This window comes from Megalops cyprinoides, chromosome 4 (genome assembly GCF_013368585.1).
Source record: "Megalops cyprinoides isolate fMegCyp1 chromosome 4, fMegCyp1.pri, whole genome shotgun sequence".
Classification (NCBI taxonomy): domain Eukaryota; kingdom Metazoa; phylum Chordata; class Actinopteri; order Elopiformes; family Megalopidae; genus Megalops; species Megalops cyprinoides.
In genome coordinates this window covers 38,102,944-38,127,244 of record NC_050586.1, presented here as the reverse complement: position 1 = coordinate 38,127,244, position 24,301 = coordinate 38,102,944, and the positions used below count along the sequence as shown (strand labels likewise).

The 24,301-nt window shown below is 39.0% G+C and overlaps 1 protein-coding gene across 1 annotated transcript; it reads right to left on the bottom strand.

Annotated features, from left to right (window-relative positions):
• Nucleotides 1-13,948: 13,948 nt before the first annotated feature.
• On the bottom strand, nucleotides 13,949-18,250 carry LOC118776370 (prostaglandin E2 receptor EP4 subtype-like). Its single transcript, XM_036526688.1, has 2 exons — nucleotides 17,295-18,250; nucleotides 13,949-14,728 (listed from the first exon to the last, which is right to left on the bottom strand). The coding sequence occupies exons 1-2, from the start codon at nucleotides 18,072-18,074 to the stop codon at nucleotides 14,147-14,149; spliced, it is 1,362 nt and encodes a 453-aa protein (XP_036382581.1). The 5' UTR covers nucleotides 18,075-18,250; the 3' UTR covers nucleotides 13,949-14,146.
• Between the last annotated feature and the right edge of the window lie 6,051 nt (nucleotides 18,251-24,301).

Here is a 24,301-nt window from a genome sequence, read left to right as displayed (position 1 = left end):
CCAGGTGTGATTTTAGTGAGCATTGCAAGAATAGCATTACAGTTCTGACAGTTACAGGTATCTTATTCCACTGGGGGTCCATTGAGAAAAACAGATGTGAAGGTCAGAGAGCCTTGCACTGGAGATGCAAGCAGGAATTGTAAGCCAGTGAAGGGAGATCAGGAGTGGCAGGACAGATCAATCTAAACAGAAACATTCTGGATCAGTTGCAGTGGTGTGCTGGTACAGGCCAGTAGACCAGCTAACTCAGATTAGCAGTCGTCGGGAGACTGGGACAGCACAAGGGCCTGGTCTGGGGGCGGGCTGCATGGCCAGTGAGAATTTTTTTTTTCCTGATGTTGGAGAGGATGTATCCACAGGACCAAGTCACTGAGAAGCACTGTGAAAGAGATCAATCAAAAGTTAAAAAACAGAGGTCTCTTGCAATCTGGAAGGAGAACGGTATAGAACCATCTGGAGATGTTGTGAGATCTTTTAGAGGTGAGGATGCAAACAGATCCATCTTGTAGAGACATAATTTGAGATCACAGGAGTCACAGTTTTTGTACTTAAAATTGTAGATATGGTAAAAATATTAATTCTTCACCATCTATTTGGAAACAGGTTCACTTTCAGTTCCCCCTGCAGAATTATTCACATGACTGCAGTGCATTCGCCAGCACTTTTCCTTTCAGCTCTACAAACCAGAGGACAACACTTTGTCCAGCCGTCTATTAGTTATAGGGCTTAAGGCTTCCTTCAGATTTCTGCAAACTGTTCAAGGAGGGGATGACTCATGAGCTTTCATTTTGTGAGTTATTTGTGTGTGCACCACTTGTTCCCTTGCATTAACAATAAGCAGATTTCTAGACTATACGTATCCCATACTGGTCTTGACTCTGTCCAGAGGTTTCCTTGAATGGAAATACGCCCATTGATGTCCATGATGACATTGCGGAAGTCGTCTGTCCTGAAATTCACCATTTGCTATTGAGGAAGGAATCGTTTCCACTGAATCATTTGTAATTTATGGGGCACCAACTCCCTGTCTCCACCCACTGTATTTCTGTGTTTAAATGCTACAAGCCCAGACTAAACCCCATGAAGGAAATACCCTCAACTGATTATAAAGATTACTTCTTGCACCATTGGAATCATCCTCAGGCTTTCCTTGCAAATTGTTGGCTTGACATCAAGTAGGCTGACTTTGAAAACAACACATATTCACTGGGTTGAAATAAGGTAGGTCAGTCTTAGTTGACAGTTCTATGATACTTTGCCAAACAGCATGCCCGTCAAGAAATGTTACTATCAAAATAAGAATAGAACGATAGCTACAATGAGGCACATGCTATCAGATTCTGCTTTAGATGCATTGCTATTCATCTATTTTTAAATCTCTAAATATTGGCACACCTTCATGCATTTTTCTAATGTCACTCCAAGTGGTCCCTTGCTTAGTTCCAATGACCCGTGGTGCATTGTGAGTCATTTCCTCTCCCTGGTTTTTAGGCGTGGTGAATAAGAAAGGGCTAAAACTCCTCCGCCAAAATCCTCTTACAAAACCAAAACTATCTCCAGACAACAGCATGCGCTGACCATTAGACAGCAACACACTTCCATAAGTAGAATCATCTTTATTGCAGAAGCTTTTTCCTTCACTCATACTGATATCATTCTGGCTGTCCTCAGAATAGCAATAATAGAATATGAATATGTAAGAATATGTAAGATCCTTTCTCATAATAATCAATGGTATACTAGTTTTTCAGTGTGTCACCCATTTTGTGAGACACAGAGTGTACACCTTGTAACAGTATGGTGCAGTGGGGTACAGTGGTGGGTGAAAATGCATTAAAAACAGCATGGAGTCAGCTATCAGTTATAGGTTATTTATTGAAAGATTCACACTTAATTTTTTTTTGTGAAAACCAAGGGATTTGAAAAAAGTACCAAACAAAAGCACCGAAGGAACAGAACTGAAGTACATCATATGCAGCTATTTTCTTCCATCTCTGTTAAGTGATAGATAATGTGATAAACATGATAGTGATTTACTGCATATGATAAATGTTCTAAAGTAGTGCATAGAAGCTTTAACTGGTAAACAGGAAGATGTTGTTGAGTTACTTCTGGAAGGTTTTGGCTGGCACTTACTCGGGGGTGAGTCATGGTGGTACCTCCTACTTGCCACAGAGGTGGGTACATGGGGCTGAGCTAGAGATTCATTTCCACAGAATTTTTTTAAGGAGACTGGCATCGAGGTGGACAAGTTACCAAGGAAGCACCAACCAAGACGCTCCTACAATGAGGTGTTTTGCATATATAGCCTATGTCAGTTTCAGTAAAAAATGGGCTGGGAAGTTGGCTTACTGCAGCATGATAGAGGTGTTGCGGCCCAACCTTTATTATTATGTCACATTTTTTGCATCGCCTCAAGTGAGTTTTAATGCTTATTGTTGGTATACTGTTTGCTGTAGAGACCTGGAGTGAATATCAAAACCAGCAACTGTGAAAGCTAAGTGTACATGTTAAAAAATACAGGATATTCTGTTGGAATTCACATTCAAGTGATATTTTTGTACTATTTGTGGCTGTGCCAGAGATTATTATCTAACTGACGGGAACTGAACAGTGATGCCATAGAACAGGATGGAACAGATTGGTTCAATGTTTTCACGTATTGAATTTCAATAAAAACCAAAGCTGTCACTGAAAGGGATTGAACAGGATGCATTTTCTTTGAAGCACTTTTTAAACTTGACAGATGCTGTCAGCTAAAGATCCAACAAGTAAGTTGGTCGCTTGCCCTGGGAGTTCTTGTGGAAGCAACATTTTTCCATTGAAAGCTGAGTGATCTGCTTAAGTGCTTGTCAAAATACACCCTCTGGAAGTCAGTCCTACATTCAAGTTAGTCAGCTATTTAAGCTCTGAATATAATTCTGTATTCTTATACCTTAAATAGATACACCCATAATTAGCAGATTAGTGGATTAAGTTAGCTTTTAAGGAAATCGTGTCATTTGTGTTACGGCATATTCTTGCACAGTACTAGTGTGCTTCAAGTTTTCAAGGATTAATGCATCATGAAAATAATCAACAATTATAAATATAGTTGTGAATGGATTTTTAATGTCATGGAGCATGCAAAACCACTTCTGCAGAACCTTTGCTTGTGTGTGTCTGGGTGTCTGCGTTTGTGTTTAGAACAATTGCATTGTTCTGCAGGTTGAAAAAAAGGTCAAAATAAGACAAACATTTCATAACAACAAGAGATGTAACAAGATAGTTCCACATAAGGCAAACATAAGATATTCATTACATATATCATTCGCTATGAATATGGAGATATTAATGTTAAAATGTACACAATGTGTGCAGTTAGTCAGAGGTGAATGGCCTATTGAGGACTGACAGGTGAGAACTCATGCCATTTATGAATCATCATGTTCCCTTGGGTCCAATTGCCATTGGATCTGCTCACTGGGAGCCTATTGAAAAACACTCCTTTCCCCCACTTGGTCCTACCCAGGGCTTGATGAATGGCTTGTAGCATGGTACTGTTGAGGCTTACCTTCATACACTAAGTTATTCTTAGCCTTCCAGTCTGAAAGCTTGTTGAGGAGCTTGTTGTTCTTTTGGCTGACATATCTGAAACCAATTTATCTGCCTCCTCTCAATGATGCCAGTAATGTTTATACCGAGGTTGATGTGTTTCCATGGTTCAATGGTTTTATCATGTACATAATGAGTCCATTTTTTTATATTTAACATTTTGTAAAGTTGTTTGTAAAGTTGATTGTAAAGTTCAGTTACAACAATCATAGTTTTACAGAATTTGCAGCCTAAACGTTTGAACTTTGTAATGCTTTTCATCTCTTTCATCCAACCCCCCATATTCATAGTGTTTTTTATTGCAGAGAATATTTATTTTTCTCTTCTCCTTTCATTTCTTTTCACATGAAATTCTTTGCTGTCTCCGTAAGTAGTTCTGTGAGCCTATGTGCTATTGTGTGCGCCATGGCCGTGTCATCTGAAAATCTCAGGTTTGCAGGTATAAAGCTGTACAGTCTGCAAGGGCCGTGCCCATAATTTGATTAAAGTGAAACAGGAACAGGATTGGTGACAATATATAACCTTAATTATAGGTTACAACTGTTCTAATGCAGTAGCCCGTTTCCCCATCTTACAGAGACTACAGACTCTGAGTCTCTGTAAGGATCATTGCTTAACTTGATCATATTGTAGTATTACTTGTAGAGTATTACACAGGGTTTGGTTGTGGTCTTGTGGTTGTGGTTTATTCCAAGTGTCTTTAAACATTAAATGAAGAAGTCATACATTCGAGTTTTTATCTCCTGTTCCTTTTTGCATAATTGCTTGTTGAACTCAGACTTTTGCTGAACTAATCAGTAGATAGGTCACATGGGACACATTTTTGGTAAGTGACAGCATCGCACAGGGACTTTTCTGGACTCACAGGTAAGGACTTACACTCACACCTTGGCTAAATATGTGTTGGCATTCCAAAGCTTTCAATGCAAACAGTCACACTCCCTGTGAACAATTTCATTACTCATAAGTTTAACGAATGCATTCTGATTAATATTTGGGGAATCTAATACAGAAGAGCACTGGTCTGTCAGCCATTTCTAAAACAATAATTCTGACCACACCTTGTCACTTCTATGCATGTGGGTGAGAGAGGTAACAGAAAACTGAAGCTTTCTGGCCTAATATTCTGGTCTGATTCCAAAGCTTGCACACAATACAAGGGAGGGGCAACTCCCCTGTGTCCTTTGCGAACAGATTTCTTATTAATTAGTCAGAAACTTGTCAATTCATCACTTGAACAGGAAACATGACCACAACATTGATACTTTGAAATGAACATTCACACAAGAGATGGAACAAAAACTAAATCAATTAAATAAAAGCAGAAATTATAAAAAAGAAACAGCATTGATCAGTTATTATTATTATTATGATTATTATTATTTTTTAGAAATGACCATTAGAAAAGTCTGTTATTTTGCTAGAAATCCAATCCATATCTCCATTGAGTCCATTGACTTGCTGGAAACTACTCAACAAGACCTTGAATAAAGTCTTATTTATATTATGTATTAAAAATATATTCCTCATTAATATTTCTTCACAAAATTATTATGACATCTGAGAAAAAAAGAGGGACCTGTATTCTGACATCAAGATTATCAGAAACAATACACTGATATTGTATCTTTTGTCTTTGTTAATGGTGCCATTGTACCCAATGGAATGGATAAGCTTATTACCCTCAGTCTCACTGTCCTGGCTCAATTCATCTTCCAATGGCTACAGTTGTTGCTGGATGATTAGAGACCTGAGTCAGTTGAAGCCATCCAGTCCGTCCGTGTTCAGCTCTGGGTCTACTGCTCTCCAGTTTACATAGTCCTGTTGATCCCGTTATCAGACAGCCTGAGCATCAACTGCGCGATTATGCAGATGATAACCGCATTTACTGTATATCCGGTCTTTAAACCTTGGCTGTAACAGAGGTCTTTCACCCTGTCAGCTAAACTGGGTTAAAACTGAAACGACTCATATTGGCTCTTGTTCCCTTCTCCACAGCACTGGTAATTTGGGTCTTTGTTGATGGTGTTGTCAGTTTTGGCCTCTAGTGAGGTTTGTAGTGTTTTTTTTTTTTTGAAGTCATCGTCAGTGGGGCACGCGCTGAGAAAGTGATCGGACTTTCCATCTGTGCACCATCTCCCAGATGAGGCCCATGGTAAGGTAACAGCCATAGCAGAGAATCTCGTCCACGCTTTCATTCCCTTCAGATTGGATTATTGTAACACTCTTCCTGGCTGTCTTCCTGCCAGATTGTTGCACAAGAGTATGTGCAGAACTGAGCTGCAAAGTCACACACCAACTAGAAACCATTCCCACGTTCCCCGTACATCACCGCCTTGATTTATACGGTCCTCATTTTCCCTTTAAACGGCATTCACTGATGAAGGTAGCTTGATGAAATGTTCAGATCTTTGCATAAGAATACACTGAGCACTTATCTTCTATGAACACAGGGACATCACTGCTCTGTTTGTACCCTGGCAATCTCTGAATCAGTCACCCTGCTGTTACTTACGGTATGTGGGAGACAGAGCATTTCACTGCTCAGCCCTTCATCTGCAGCAGCCTACTGAACACACTCAGAAACTAAAACACATTGGAAGTGTTGGCAACTGATATGACAACATTTCTTTTTAATGCAGTGTTAATGGAAATTTTTAATCTTATCAATGAAACGTAGCTGACTTCCTGTTTTTTGTCTTTTTTGTTTGAACCCTCCACTTGATTATGCGACTTTTTTGGGAGGAGTTGCCTTAATTTGTATTTTCTGTTGGCCTCTTTCTCTCTTTCTCTTTCCTAAATAAGTTGTAATTTTACCTCCATGCACTCTGCACAATGTTCTAGTTTGGAGGAAAGCACTTCATAAAGAAAATTTACTATTTTCCTGGAATGGTCTCTCACATTTCAGGCGTAAAAAGTAAAAATGAGTTAAAAATGTATCGTCTGCACAATGCTGGGAACAGCGGCTGTTGATGGGTGAGCCTCTCACAGAGTGGAGCCTGCAATTTAAATGCCACTGTATCCATCATCTGTGAGTGAAATGCCATGGAAGTCATAGACTCCTCCCTATACCTTTCAGCTGTTGAGGCTACTACAGGTGTAACCAACAGTACAGATGACAAAATTAGAACTGAATTTCTCCGCCCTGTTTTTTCAATTTTGTGTTTCCACTCAGGTAAAATCAGGTCAAACAGTTAAAATATCCTTTATTTACTCATAAGGGAGATCTTTTCTGTAATCTTGATGCTTAGTTGTCATTAATGTTACATATTTGCTTAGCAGAAATTTATAAGGCAATTCAAGTTTAATATCTTGTTCAAGGGTACAACAGCAGTGTCCCACCCAGAAATCAAACCTGCAATGTTCTGATTATAAATATGGCCCAAACCACTACTCCCTACAGCTGTGTCATTTAGTCTTCGAGCAAATACAAATTCAAATATACACAATGTATTCTCTTATACATTTCACAACTGTGACAGAACCTGAACACTGATTTATTTGTTTTGCGCCATAATGTGCAGTTGTTTTCATGAGTCATATCTGTGGATCTATTTATTGCTGCTTCATATCATTGCCGCTGTGATAAGCGCTTGTTCAGCACACCTTGGCCCTCAGGGCTGATAGCATTCTTGAAATGTACCTTGTGCATGCCTGAACCTGCAGAGTTATGAAACAGCGATTTGCCTTGCTGACTCAAAGACCTGGGTATGTACCTGTGAATACTGATACACCAGGAACCTGAAACATTGAACTGGAGCTCTGAAAAACCCACCAGATCATTTGAAATTAAAATGTAAGAGTTTCTTTTCACACTGGATACACCTGGGTGATAATTCTGTATGTCAAACCAAATGTTTATCCATGGTATTTAATGCATTTAGTGATCGTGATGTTGTAATCATTTAAGATAATGTGTCTTATCAGCCATTTCACAATCTTCTTGCTTTTCTGTAGTTCAATAACCAGTGTAAATAAAATTTGTACAGGTATCTCTAGCCAAGTTATTAATATCTATAATATGTTTATACATAGCTTCACATATCTCAAATGTCTGTCAATTGCTGGTAACTCATCAAAATTGGAGCAGATTTACAAAAGAAGACTTGTCAATTCACAAAGCCTTTTCTGAGCAGCTATCAAGAGTCTTGTCCGTCCATTCTCCACAAAGCCTCCGGTATTCCATGTTTTCTTTGTAGGCTACTGTAAAATGGTCATGACTCATCAATATAAGACAGGGGTCATTGTTTTTGGAAACTACGTCTGCACACAAGCACAGTTCCTGTAAAACACGTTGCCATTAGTGCTCGGGAAGAGAATAAGTAGAAAATAATTGAACCTGCTGAAAAGCTTTTATTGCCAGCACCCTGTCCTTGGCAGGAGCTCTGATTTGAGGGGGTTCGTTCCACATCTGCTGCTCCTCCAGATATTGACGTCTTTCTGAAGGCTCGCACCCACAGCACACTCAGCGGCGACATCCGATCCGGTGTGTGAGTACACTTGTTATTCATTTCAGCGGCTGGTAAAGCACTTCTACATTTCTGCTGCTTCTTGTCACTAACAATTAGCAGCAGGAGTGGCTTCATCCGTGCAAGCAATTTTTTATACTGTAGATGGGAAAGTGGATTCAGCCAACCCTTCTCACCTTAGCAGCCAATGATGGCACAAAGCCAGTTTCCATTCTCTCCAAGGCAGTCTATTTTCTCCAAGGTGAATATACAGACAGGTGACAAATTGAAGGAAAACCCTGAATTAATGAGTGGAGAAACATAACGAATGCAGATGCTTCCACACAGATGTACTGCATGGTACAATTAAGCAATTAACATCCAATCATGCTCTGTGGCATGTATAAAAATGCTGAACAGGCCCAGTTGATCTTGATTTTGGATCAAGATGGCAAGAGGAAAAGATCTAAGTGACTTTGAAAGAGGGTTCATTGTTGGGGCATGGATGGCAGGAGCTTCAGTCATGAAAACTGTTCAACTGGCTAGTGTTTCAATAGGAACAGTGACTAAAGTGGCATCTGCATTTAGATCTATGGGAAAGACATCAGTAAATAGGGTCAGAAATTGTGGTCGACAGCGCACATTCAATGACTGTGATGCTTGTGCATTAGTACGATATGTAAGGAAAAACAGAAGAGAAACTCTTCCTCAGGTGACTGAGAATGTCAATGCAGGACATGATCAGACTATGTCAGCAAGAACAGTCTGTCGACAATTATATAGAGAGGGATATTACAGTAGGGTTGGAGTGCATAAACCCCTCATTATGAAGATGAATGCACATTTGAGAGTTCAGTGGTGCAAAAACCATAGGGACTGGTCTACAGAGATGTGGAAAAAAGTGATATGGTCAGATGAGTCATCCTTCACCACATTCTCGACAAGTGGGCGAGTGCATGTGTGGCGTACACCAAGAGAACGGTACAGGCCTGAATGCTTGACCCCTACAGTGAGGGGGTCCGGTGGTGCTGTTATGCTGTGGGGGGCATTTTGCTGGCATGGTTTGGGTCCACTTGTCCCCTTAGAGGGAAGGGTCACTGCAAATCAATACAAAGTTGTTCTGAGTGATCACCTTTATCCTATGATGAAACATTTCTATCCTGATGGGAGTGGTCTCTTCCAGGATGACAATGCCCCCATCCATAGGGCACGAGGGGTCACTGAATGGTTTGATGAGTATGAAAATGATGTGAATCATATGCTATGGCCTTTATGCAGTCACCAGATCTCAACCCAATTGAACACCTATAGGAGATTTTGAACTGACGTGTTAGACAGCTCTCTCCACCGCCATCATCAAAACACCAAATGAGGGAATATCTTTTGAGTAGAGTTCCAGAGACTTGTAGAATCTATGCCAAGGCACATTGAAGCTGTTCTGGTGGCTCGTGGTGGCCCAGCACCTTACTAAGACACTTTATGTTTGTTTTTCCTTTAACTTGTCACCCATCTGTAAATATATATTATATATAGCAGAATTATAAATGAATTGGAACAGAATTAATACAAATGCAGCTCCGCAGCGAAATACCTTTTAAAATGACTCAGGATTCAGCCAGTGTGAGAAAGGATGATTCGGTGAGAAATCCTTTTAATTAATATGCATGTTTTAGGTGATTATGAACAATTTATTGGTTTATTGTTTAGCAATAAACCAATTGTTATTATTGTTTATTGTTTAACAGTTTATTTTCAAATAGCCCAAGGGCTTAAATAGAACAATCAACAATTAGCTGGAAGAGGGTGTTGTTTTATAGAATAATTCTCTATCTGATCCAACCCCAGTCTTTCAATGCAGTTTGTATACCCATGGGAAGAAATTCACATTTCAGGAATGGCTAATCTGGATCAATCTCAGATTATATCTAAATGTATTTTACTTTCATTTATTTGATGATTTTACTTGTGACATAAATTTTCAACAATGGAAAGTATTTACTTACTTGTATTACATTTTGTGAAAATGTAATACAAGTAAGAAATGCATTTATATGATTTATTTCAAATGCCTGTTATGTCATTTGTCTCAAATGTCAATAAAAGTTTTATTTCACACAGAAATAAACCTTAATGATGTGGAATAAGGGAGAGACTGTAGGGGTATTTTTATTTAATAAATGAGCTACAAACAGGAAATTGCCAAGGTTTATGTGCCAATTCAAAATTAATGTCTGTCTGGCACAAGGAGCAGTAGACACAGGAAGCCTGGTAAACAACAGTGAACAGTGACATAACCTCTGAAAGGTTTAGATTAATGGCGTAAGTATTTGTGATAAATGGAATTCTTGCCAAGGTCCCACAGGGGCAGTCCGGTCAATGACAAGCCTGATGTCATAAGGCTGTGAGGCCATAATGTCTGGAAGTTGCTTGGTGGCACAGTTGTGTCTATCGGAATTGTTTATGACTGTTACTGGTGGTCTGCTGATATTTGAGGAGACAGTGTGTAAGGCAATAACAAAATGAACTGAAGCTTTACTGTTATTAGGTCTGAATACTGCATTTTAACATTGTGTGTATGAGAATTACTATTGACTGGCATTGTACAAAGCCCTTGACTTGAATAATTGGGACTGCCAGTGTTAATCTTGGCCATGTTAGACATCTTACATAGCCAAGACTACTGGGACCCTCAGAACCGTTTGGCAGGGTACTTGACTGCTGTGTAATTAGCACCATCCCAAATCTCTGATTGGCCTCATCATCAAATAAGAGTGCATGTAGGGGACAGCAGATCTCCCTGCTTAGTTGACAGTTTGTTCAGGCTTCCTGGTGAGAAATAGTGGCTATTCACGTTAAGTAAACGTCTCTTGGGCAAAGTGGTTCTGTGAATTTCCCCTGCAGGGACCAGCTATTGCATTGTGAGAGCCCAAAGTAAGAAATTACAGAGAAGTTTCACAGGGGAGTTTTTTTCTTTTTTTCCAAACAAATACTACTGCTAAAACTGATACAGTTATGGTAAATGGAGCCCTCTCAAGAGGGCTCACTTGTCAACGTGTTCTCTGATATGCATTGGGGACCAAAGAATAATTGCTAAAGAATGCTGTTAATTCATGCGTGGGAGCTTCTGGTATGAGGGGACCCTGCTGGGTGACTGATCATGGACATTCACACTGAATTATGAGCCAAGCTGCCTGTTTTGAGCAGTGCTTCAGCTCATATTATAGACTATAGACTTTTGGTAGAGAGGCAATAGGAGGTAGTGCAATTGGGGGTAGTGATTTCAAGAAGTCTTCTGGGATGACTCTGCCAGGAATTAATGACAGTGTATATATTTCAAAAAGCTGCCATTAAGTTACATATGTCTCTCCCATATGATGGGAGACCAGTGGCCTGTGAGTCGATCAGTGGCTGTCTGTATAAACTTTTATGCTCATTTGTGATGTCACAGCCATTGAGGAAAATGGGTGTTGGGGAGGGTGCAAACATATTGCTGTATGATTGGTTACAGCAGTTTCCTTGGTTTAAGTACCAAATTCAGGAAAAATGTATTCCATAATGTCTGAAAAGGCACTCATGTAAATAATGTATTTAATTTAAAGTTTTTCAATTTTGTTTTTATATTTCCACTCCTAGAGACTCCTAATGAGTACAGTTCACTTTGGCTAAATGCATACTTTTAAAATAGGTTGAATTTCAGGGCAAATGCATCTTTTCACATCTTTTTGTTCCCTAATATGGCTTTTTCCATGCTTGCTTCTTCCACCAAACCCATGTTAAATGACTCCTGCTCAGAGTAAGTATTGAACACCCTTGTTAATAGGGTGACATTTTTAAACTGTGTTAAGTGCAAGAGTAGAATGCAGCAGCAGACATGGCTGAAGATCAGCACTATCAAGGTCTGCAAGGATTTGACGTGAAATAACATCCATCATACTTTGCATGTTCTGTTTACAGGCTGAAGACAACACTAGTTGAGGGTTGCAGGAATCAGCAGTACTGAGGTGTTTTCCTTAAGTTGCGGTTAGGTTCTGCTCACTATTTTCTGTTGCAAATACGCCGTTGCTATGGAAATATAGTATTTTTACAAGGTAGATACCTCAGATACTGTGGCCACATGTTTGTGTGCCAACACAAAACTAGGCAAATGTGGTCAGTTAAAATGGTAGTTGACCTTATTTGAATGGGATTGAAATGAGCATGAAGGCTCCAGGAGCTGCATGGAAGCACTGTGTACCCCAGTCTTTTGCATTTTGTAGCCACAGTGCAGGAAAAATGACAGAGATGTCAACTACATGCCTTTTTGCAAGCTTCCTTGTATTGAATGCAATACCGCCACAAAATGGTGGTGATTTTGATGGCCACAGATCATTCTCTGAATGACATTGGGCCATAAGACGGATAATCGTGTTTGGTAAATTTCAGCTTCAAATGGAATGCACTCCATCTCTGGCAGGCCCTCTTTGTGCTGCCACTCACGCAGACCCATTTTGACGTTTTCAGCCACCTCATTTCCTTGACATGTCTGCTTCTTGTTAGGAATGGATCGACTGCTTTCATTTCGCTGTTGGACTTTATCAACGTCGCCTCAGCTTTCAGGCAGACAATGAAAAGTGATTACTGCATCTGCTCAACATGACACAGGACTTGACTGGTTCTTTCAGAGGAAAATAAAAAACTTTAATTCTGGAGGTATTTAGTTTCCCATTACAAGCACTCCTGATCAACAGCGTGTGTCTGCTATGTGAATCAGACAAGAAGAGTTTGGGTGTTGAATTAACAGATGTTTTTTTTCCACAGAGGGTATTTTCTGTGCGACAGCAGTATTAGCTTCAGTTTTAGGACTTGCGCCATACTCTAAAGAGTATTATTATTATTGCCTTGTTGAGGTTTTTTCTTCAATGATTTAACACACTAGTTTCCTCAACATTAATATTTATTCATTGAATTCAGCTGTTTTAACTGTTTTTGTTCATCACTTAAACATGACTGCCACCCAAATTTAATCTAACCTCACTGTATTTGTCCAAAACATGAAACAAGAAATATAAGCAGCTCTTACTTTTTATGTACTTATCATGAGATAAATACTTGCTTGCAGGACACAACATGCCCTAGTTGAATCTGGGCCTGATTAAAAGAATTCAACACACATGGTTGGTTGTTATGACCCATGAGTCCACAAACAGTATTTGAATACCTACGTACATACCTATGTACATTTTACAGGTAATCGAATTAAGGACAATTAAAAGAGAATGCAGCTACCTTCTTCTCATTCAAATGAAACATATTTAGGCACTCGTGAAATACAAAACAAATGAGAAGAAAAAAGACATTGAATTGTGTTCAGCAAAAGTTGAATTTAATGATGTTTTCACTGGTTTATATTTAAATGGTGTGCAGTGAAATAAACAAGTGAATAATTCAAACATGCTAAGTGGTTTGTTATTAACTTTCACAAACCAATTCAAGACACTCCACAGCTTGCACAACATGTCCATCACTTAAACAGAACTATACAAAAAATGAGAGTCACAAAAAGTAACACTACCTTAATTTTCTTTTCTTAATTACACCTTCTCATAGAGAAGAGATCATTTTCATCTAAAGTAAACAAATGAAATGAATGGGAAAAAATATATTTCACATCTTAGAATTATGAATTTATACAGTACACTTGTTGAACAAAGACATGTTTACACAGCTAGTTGTATTTTAACAACCACTAGAAGAAATCTAATTAAAAAGTGCAATAAATGCCATCTCTTGACTAACATATTAAATACCTGGAGCACACAGGAATGTTGATTTTTGTATTACATTAGTTATATACATTCAAAAAAAATGGGTTTTCCATGAAATGTTTGTGATAGAAAAACAGATCATTTCATATATGTTGTGTTCACTGTAACAAACTGAGCATGGAGACTGAATTCCAAAGCAGAGTACAATTTTTTTTTCTCAATAAACACTGAAGACAAATTTCAATTCACATTTTAGCCTTTTTCACAATGGCTCAGGAACTCTTCAATATTTATTACACTGTGTGATGCCAAGGGACTCTCAGTGCCTCTTCTCCTGGAGCTGCCAGGAAGTCCTTTGTCTCAACCACGTGTAGACCTTAAAGGATCTATAGGCATGTCTCTAAAGGTTACATTGAGAGACTGATCTTTTGGGTATAATGAGGCCCTGCTCAGATTGCTCGTGCTAACACTTGATCCTACTGAAATCATGCAGTCTGAGCTGTGCTCATTCGAGGAATCAGACCCTCTGAACTCCTTCAAAGAGGAACGATCTGTAGAAGAGCCTGATCTTCCCTGCCCTAAGCGATGATCACCTGTGAGGCCCTCGCTTTTTTCGGGCAGGTAAAGGAATGTCTGTGAGGTGCTGGTGACCTTTCTCAGTTCCCAGGACATGAGGGAGGGTGAGTCATGGGAGACTACAGAGGAACACTGTTGCTCGTCTACGAAGTTCTCTGGACTCTGCTGCCTCCCGGCCCCTATCTTGCAGAAGAGACATTTGACCCTCTCAACAAGCTTCAGAAGCACGGTCTTCCGCAGCAGTATGTAAATCCAGGGGTCCAGGATGGGGTTGACTGAGGCAATTCGGATTGCTTTGAGGTCAGGGTTCTTTTCTATCCTCTCCTCCACAGGGATCCTGTATAACTGGTTGACAAACACCTGCACCTGAAATAAATGAAGAGTTCACATGAAAAAAACAAATACTTTCTCAGCACACAACTGAAAAAAAACACAGAAAAGCAAATTCATCAAATGTAGATTATGATTCCAAAAATGTGTAGCATTCCTAAATTTCTAGCCCAGAACTGTCAAGAAATGGAAACAGGTGAATTATAAACCAAGGTGTAGCACATAAATGACACCAAAATTGGAGCTAAGGCAGTGACTGGTTAAAAGTAATGATAAAAGCATCAATTTGATCATACGCCCCTTAATGTAACCCTGTTATGGAACTGCCAACTGTATAGTAGGTTCGTCTAACTGTAACAAACTGCAGTCACACAGGAGCGCTGAGGTGCAATGATTGCAATCCTCAGACATACTCGCACTCAGCCATCGGCTATTTTTTCACACTACAAGTCACACAGTGCACTGTGGCGGAGTGGGAGCTCTTTGAAAGATAGGCACTACTCCATTGGCGTCATCCAAGCAACTCGCAGGTGCCTGACGAATTGCAAGGGTGCCTGAAAGCGGTAAGACCATGAATCCCTGGCCAACCTACCCACTCCTATCCCTGGGTTGAGTGAAGACAATTTGTTCTGCTGCTGCGGGATCCTGGGCATTGTCAGCAAATGACACTACCGGTTTAAAACAAGGGAACAAATGGAAAACATTCTCTGATGTGCAATCACACTGTCATATTCCATGCTCTTTCCTAAGCTGCATTGATTCCCTGTGACCATATACGCAAAATTAAGAAAGAGATCATTTTGGTTTCCAATCTAATATTTTTGTTTCTATCTGATATTTGTGGCATGAACCACAATAAAATGCTGTCAAAAGTCATAAGCTTTTTGTCCTTGTGTAAAAATTCATATGCCTGATTTTGCTCACTGACTGTCAGGTACAATAAAAATGTTGCATACAAATGCATACTAATGTTTAAAATCTCCGGAACCACTGAAATGAGACAAGCAAGAGAACCCCCTATCCATCTCATATTCTAATATTTAATTTAATTCAGACTGGGCAGACTCAGACCAGTCCCAATAAAATCCGAAACCTACTGACTCATTTCACATATTATTAAATTAGCAGAAACTAATACTGTTATGCATTAAAAGGTCAAGATCAGTGTTTGAACCAAAGCAAATATTCAGGACACTCGGAATTGATCATTGAAGAGACAATATACTCTGTCTGTGCAGGTAGTTTATTTGCATTCACTTATTTCCAGCAAAAGTAACATCAAATAACACTGTACCAGCTGGTTAACAGCTTTGAGGAGATGATCTGTCACTTCTGTGGGCAAAGGTGAAGGCTTAATACAGCCAAACAACTGCACGGTGCATGAGACCAATCTCAGCTGACTCAATGGAACAGCAGCAACATATCTCACTGGCTCAGCTCTGAACAACACAGAGTCTCTGTTTTTGGTCTGAAGATTTATCACTCATACATTTCAGCCAGCATATCTGAAAGGATATTTCCTGCTTTCTATACGAAACTAGCACGATATTACCTATAATAAAATAAGAATATTCAAGCAGAAGGCTTGGCTTTGCTGCTGTTGCTACTGCTGATGATAACCAGATGTCTGGTTTGTTATAAACATGGAACGTTGGTTCCTTGCAGAGGCACATCAGTCATGGTCTTTTTTATCATTTTGTCTTCTTATCAACCCAGATTTTTTTTTTTTTCAGCTTTGGAATCAAACTGTGATATGTTCTTAGATTATATTTCAGACCATAGGGCTGAACAGATGTGCTTTAGTAGATAAATTGCTATGGCATTTTTTTCCCATTTGTGTCTGTTTGAAGAAAAAACGAATAAATAAAATAATTTCTGCTACAGCGCAAAAGTATGAAGGCATGTGAGTAGACTATAATTTAAGTATAATTTAATAGTTCAGTATTACCAGACGTTAAATGGACAAATTTTTCTTTATTCTATTACTTCTTTAATATATGTTGAAATACGGAAAAAAATACCACTCTGAATGATAATACAGTACTATACATATGACGTGTAGGACGGGTCTGTCAAGGTCTGTACACAGCTGTGTAGCTTCTGTTTATGTGAACTTTGTGGACTTCGGGCATTTTAGAACTTAAATGATTTCTCATTATCTTGGCATATAAATATTACATATTTATATTAGTGTGTCAGAAGTAATTTTATGACTTGCTTTGAAACGTATTTAACGGAATACGTTACACGTGTGTTATCTCACGAGCAACTGAAGTGGCTGAAAAGGAGTTTTAAAAACTTTGACGTGATAAACACTGAACATTAATTTATAAGATTTTTCTGCATGTATATGTGATGTAGTTTCTGTCAGATATTGGACTTCTTGTAATTATACATGCCCAGTATTCACTTTTTGTACAGCGATTAAGTATTCAATGAAATAAATAAATAAAAAAAATCCTACAGACATAATAACATTGGCAGGAGGCTGCATGACCACCGCAAAAGCAAAGAGAAAAAGATAATGTGAGAGCATTATCGCTACTGGCTTAATACTCAAATCTTCACGGAGAAGCAGCCTTCAATCCCAGTGGAAACTTACCACGAGTGGAATTGAACAGATGAGGACCACCGCGGATGTAGCTATGAGCAAAATGACCATCTGAATTTCTGCACCGGCCATACGTCTAAAACTTCGTCTTCTTCTGAGGTCAGTAATCCTTCCTTGATCTGTGCCAAGCGACGTCCTGCGCATAAATCGTCGGTGCATTCTGATCAAAGCACCGCACACCAGCACGTTACAAATAACCGTTGACAGGATGAGAAAAGAACTCAATCCCGCGTACATGTACGAAAACGCTGCATGCTTGGTCACGTTACTTCTCCAGTCAATGAAGCACCAGGTTTTAGGGTACTGCTTCGTCACCTCACCCAGACCCATACTAGGCAAGGCACAGAAAAGGACGTTTGAAATATAAATAGCAAAAAGAGTTAAGCCAGCAATTTTCTGGTCGACATAACGGTTGTAGAAATAAGCATGATTAATAGCCATATACCTCTCGACTGACATAGCACATATTATACTGAGGCCAGCTAAGGAAAAGAACAGAAGGATGAATCCGGAATACTGGCACAGCGGGTCCCCACCTGGCCACGATCCTTTCACATAGGTGGCAATAGTGACGGGGCTTACAAGCAGAGTTCCCAAAAGGTCCGTCACTGCTAGTCCGCAAACCAGCGTGTAAAAAGTTGTTTCCTTCTGTTCCCTTCTTGATTTGCAAAGTACAACGATAGCAATGACATTACCAACCACCCCGAATATGAACATTATGACAGGGATAGTTGGGTCCATCGTCCTCTGTGGGAGAGTACTGGTACTCATTGTAGATCAATATTTAAATTATTATTTTAATATTTTTCATGTGATGGGTCTTACACGTGGCTAACATTCCTTGTTGCACTGAACTCCAAAAGCCAAACCAAATGAAACGTAAAAAAATTCCTCTTCAGTTTTGTCGACAAACAAACAAAAAGACAAATAACTCTGGAAAAAAAAAAAAAAAAAAAAAACGTTTCCGTAACCGTGTTAACTTGATGGTGAGCGACTCTCCTTCTTCCTACTTCGACAGAATGCATTTAACATTTGTACAGTCCCGCGTACGGAGAGAAGTCGCTTTCCACTGCCTCGGTCACTGCTTGTTTCATATTGCACTGTATGTGTGATTAGAAGTTCCCCTTCAAAGCTTGTGTATAGCTCCACCCTATTGAGTACGCCAACCAGTCATATATGCCCAGCGTTGGCCGTGAATTGGGGTTTGGCTCACTGTGTCGAGATACCAAGGCATTCCTCGTGGAGCAGAACTCTTAGTCATCTGGCGAGTTGAGGGAAGTGTGAGCAATATGTGCTGTAATATAGATTTAAAAGAAAAAAAACACAGGCGTTTATTGTGCTCTTTGTATCTGTAAAAAGCTATCGAAGAACAGTAACTGTGTTTCCTACATAATAAAGTTGTGCGAAGTAAGTTAAGTACCTGTGTTCATTCTCAATGAAATATATTATGTTTTGTACGTAATCTTCAATATTGAATTCTAGCGACTGATTTTTTCCCCCCATAATTTCTGTGTCCACTTAGAACACAAAGTTGTGTTTAAGAAAAGGAAAGACTCAAATAAATGTGGTCTGGAATCTAATTAGGCCCAGAAACTGGCTAACCACAGGGACTGACTTGTTAACTTGAAAAAAAAGTCACAAAGGGGTTTCTTGATTTTTTATTTCTCCATGTAGTTTTTTTTAAAATTATGATGATTTCCAAAATCAGAGGTACTCTTAGACGACTCAGCATGATTAGTTATCCACTTTAGGACCAATGTCATACATGTGAGATTTTCAGTGTTAAATAATAAATCTATACATAGGGGATTGTGCCCTTTGAGAAGCATAGAACTGAACCTACATCACCAGTTAAACCCTTGAACCAAAGATATGCTTCTAACCCCTATACATCACATTCTTGAATTGACTATTCCCTGATAAGCAAAGTCTAAACCATTAGTACAGAGATAGGCACTTAATAGAAAGCCCACAGACCAAATTAGGCATATAACAGCATGTGATTCACAGCGCTGACTCAGCCAAAAAAAAAAAATAAAAATAAAAAAAAAACCTGGAATGCTGCAGGATGGAGTTCAGAAGCAGTATTAATTAGTTCTCTCTTGTTTTGTTGTGTTCAGTGTGTGTACAGACACACACACACACACACACACACAAACAAAGCATTCATTGCATACTTGAAATGCAAGGCACACTGATTCAAAGTTGAAATCTAAAACCAAACTACTCTTGAATCAGCACAATCTTTTGGCTTTTTGGTTTTACTTTGGTGTCTTAGTTGAATACCAAATTTTGCTGGTGGTGTGTCAAATCGTAATTTCAATGTGTAGACTCACTGCTTTGCGAAAACGTGTCAGCTTGATCTTTCATTGCCTTTTAGTGTGGTTCTACAGAAAACATCTCACAGAAAAATGGTTTTTCATCATTACATTACTGAAAAGCTCTTATTTATCGGCTTCATGGCTCATTGAACTCAACACCATACAAGATTTAGCAAATGATTCTAGCCTGCAAGGAACTTACTTGCAGCTCGCAGGCGCTCCCATGAGCAATCATTGTTGGCCGACGAGCTTGCGTTAAGCCCTACGCGATGTAAAGTGTTATGTGGATATAAGATGTCACAGCCGCACTAAATTTCAAAAAGAATTTAGAAAATGTGTAAATGCTATTCTAAAAGCTCAGTTGATGTGACATCCATAACATCTGTACCAGCCTTCACTGTGTACAACTGCCTCCCAGTGGGTGGTATGGGCTTCAGAATATTTGGGAAAATTTGGCTTTGTCAGTTAACGCGTGTTCCTGATTCGAGCGTAACGTGAAGAGTGGAAGTACTTTTTGGTGACCAAAATCAACAGATACATCTCACTGGCTAGCAATGAAAAAAAAAAACCTGATGCAAGTGACTCAGCCATGCCCTTTGGAAGCATGTTATGACTCAAAACAGACTTGATGTGCTTAGATGTTAGTAAAACCTAGACTGCAGGAGGCATATTTTTTAAAGGTTCTGAAATTTTTAGATGATAGATCTGAAATATAACATGATCTTCCCTGCACCATTCACCAGAACGATTGAGACACTACAGGGTAACTAGAAGAAACCATAACAAAACGAAAAGGCCCTGTGATCTCAGTAACCAACCACATTCACTCAACTTTGAGCCAGCAAGGCTGACTTTTGAAAACCGAGACCCTGCTGCATCAGAACCATGTCCGCCGAAAGGGTATCTCTGCCGCAGAGGGCTTTTTTGTACTTCAAAAAGATTTTTTTTCAAACCAGAAACCAGAACTAGAATAAAGCTCCGTTGCATATTTGCAAGGTTTGTGGAGTCCAGAGGGCCGTGTGAACGACACAAGGCCTGGAGTTACCAAGCATTACTTACTATGTCTTTAACTAGGACACCCCCCTCCAGGGTAAAACAAAAAGAGGGTGGCTGATCATAACCTGGCACAAGAATGTCAGAGGTCGAGTTCAAGGCTTGAAGCTACACAAACAGCTCATGGTTAAGAAAAATGCAAGTCTTTTGTGAACAGGGTATAAATCCCTCTGGGAATGAAGAGGTGTGAGCGTGTAATAGCTGCTCCACAGGTCATGAGAGTCACATGCTCCATGGCGAAAGCATTAGTGACACAGCTCACAAATCAAATTCCACTACGTGGCATCTGGTTTTGATTAGCCACACGTTTACGTTCAGTGATGGATTTCACAAGGAGAAAGAATGGCCTTGGAAAAGCGGCCAACTGGTTTAACTTCATTATGTAGCCAATATGATTTGTTTTGAGCCTTGTATTCCATTGAAACCTATCAGTGCAGGATTGTCATTGGTATAGGCCATTAAAATGGGGATTATGAGGTATCCCTCTGGAGTTTTGGTCTGCATTCTTAGATCTATAATTGTGCAGCAGAGCAGTGTTTGTTTTAACAGTAGTATAGGCAGCATAACTTTTATATATGATGTCAACAAAGCATGAATTAAAATGAGGATGGCAATACATCCTCGGCCCCTGTGTTGTGGTTTTCCTGGAAAAGTCACACAATATTGTTATGGCCCATTTAATAAATCCTGTAGAAATATGACAGTGATAAATATATTGTGCATATTATGTTTTTACAATTTAGATGTATATATGCTTCTTACCATTTTCAGTTAAACCCTCCCTTAACTCTGTGACCCTAAGGGGCAGATGTTGGGGGTGGGGGAGAATCTAAGAGGAAAAAAAAGCAATATAACAAATTTGTACAGTTGTATGGCAGACTTATACAAGGCAATTTAAAAAATGTGAAAGTCTCCCTCTGTGAGAAAATAATGCAGAAGCAGTACATGCAGTGATGTCCTGTGTCAAGCATCATGAAGTGTTTGACAATTATGAGCAAACTGATTTATTACTTATTGACGGATTCAGCTCAAGTGAAGCAAATTGCTGTAGAGAACAAAGCAATAAGTCACAAAGAGACTAATAAATCAGTAAATCCTTAATGAATTATTTAACTCAAATGGCTTTGCAAAGCCCCTCTTTGAATGGTGCTGGACCTTGAAATGGACTGGCCAACCTGTGCACTTATTTGCTTCATACCACAGATGTGAGCTCCTATAAACCATGTAGACACAGCTGCATGGTATCATCTGTATGGTCATCTGAAGTGGAAATAGTGTCATCAGGCTCAATGCTTTTTAAAGATATCTCACATTATCAGGCTTTACTTGGTTCAAAGAAGAAGATGGCTATGCAGGATTTAAAATGTTAATTTAACCAATCCCTGATTCATGCATTAGATACAGACAGCAGGGTTTTCAGGTTTTCAAAGGCATGCACATGTAAATTCAAGAGTGTATTGTACACTAATTTACAAAGGACAGGTGACACTTTTTTCAGTTTTGCAAACAGCTCTTAACTTGCTATTGAATTACTGAATTGTATATGCACATATAAAAGCAACCAACCAAGTATCTAACTCACACTGCTGTCAATATTTTTCTCTTTTGTGTCTGTAAAATTTCAGTGTATAGAACAGTTTAAAGAGATAGTTTTTAAAGCACATATTATGCATCCAACTGCTATTTGCAATCCTTTCTACGGGAATTTTGTCTTTTTTGTTCAACGGTGCCAATCTTCTGCTGAAATAATTTAATCCAATTCTCTCTCAGGTCAAAAGCTTTGAGCATTCTTGACTTAACCATATCCCCCTTCATCACCAGAAGAACATTCCCACAGTCCTTTGAGAGTGTAATGAGAATGGCAGGACTTGAGATTCAGCCTCTTACACTTTGTCTTCTAATGTGTTGACTGGTAAGGAAAATCTGAGGCAAGAGAATGTAATTTTTAAAAGCAAATAAGTCCAATCCTTATAAATGTGTTTACATTAAATGGAGCAAAATCAAAACAATATATCAAAATCATATATTTGATAAAGCATGATTTACTTGTATTTGGTAATGATTAAGAATCACCGTATACAATGACCTACAGAGGAAATAAGATGCCCTTTCAAAAGAAAGAAAATAATACTGAATAATATACTTTATCTTTTCAATGAACATTTTATACAGATCTTGGCTTTTTCTTTATTTCTCATATAAAATATATCTACACAAAGGTGAAAACTATGAATATAAGAATTATAATGAAAAAATTGAACATAGCCATTTTTGGGGGAAAATGAGTGAAATTAGAGACAAATGTTATTGGTTATACACATTTTTTTACCATGTGCATTTTTCTGCCACGCATTGTTTTCAAAAGCACTTTTAAGTTTTGCATTTCGTTACATTAGCTGCTAATACCAAGATGTGAACATCAAGTTAAAATTCTTCAAAAGCAAATGGGAAGTGAAAAGGAGAAACCTGTGAGACAAGAAATGGAATGGCTTCTTGTCATGGGAAAATGTCAACACTCTTGATAAACTGATACCCTCTGCTCTCATGAGCAGTGCTGTTAGTTTCATGTTTCAACAAAAGAAATATCCCTCTGGCATCAACTAGACCTGATTCTGCATGCCTCTAGTTGTGAAAGTGTGTGTCTTTCTCAGTGCCTCTGTGCATGTCTGTGACAAACACATTCCTAAAAGGCTGCAGAAAAATCAGATATTTTCTGCCTGAAATAACCTAGTTTGAGATGCACCTGCTTTGCTTCCACTGAGAACCCCCTCCAGCCAAACCTATGTACATTTGTTTAGTTGCTGGGATGCCTCATGGGCTTTGATGTGTGCATCATTTAGCAACATACAGCTCTGCCCTAAACAGTGCACTTCCCATATTGCTGCAGCTTTTGGTCAAAGCACTGCCATGTATATCAGTTGCAGAACGCTGGAATTGCTGTGCAGATCAATAGTGGATGTTTTCCGATGTTAGTGTCACAGGTGGCCACAGTACACCACCCCCTAAATGAGCAGCCGAAACAAGCTTTATGTGAGTGCGGCCCTAAGTCTTCAGCAATCCACCACAGACAAGCAGGAGTGAGTTTAAGATATAGTCAATTATAACAAAGGCAGCTCCACCCAGTGTGGCATCTCAATCTCCACCAGTCAGTAGAATTTTCAGGTGGGCGGATGCACAAATTTAATACACATCCCTAAAAATGGATGGAGTTAATGTAAATGCAATGTATGAGAAACAACACATGCAACAAGCTACACTCAAAAAATATTGTGTCCTATGACATTAGCAATATAAACATTTAAAAAGAATATTGGTATGTTATGTTGTCCTAAAACAAAACTAAAAGGAAAGTAAAGTCTTTTTCTAAATGCACGCGCTCTGCTTTTTCAACCTCATGCTATTATTACTTATACTGTCTGTAGTTGATGTAGCATTTGTTAAAAAAATGATCTTTCAAAACCATAATGAAATAAAGTTTCACAAAAAAAAAAGAAAAAAAAAACATGAATTGAAAGTCAGGAGGACTTTGCGTAGTCACTATATGACAGTGCTTTACCGACAGCTTTGGATATCATGCACAACAGTGAAAATTTCCTTGTTTTTACTGTGTGTTGCATTTCAGTG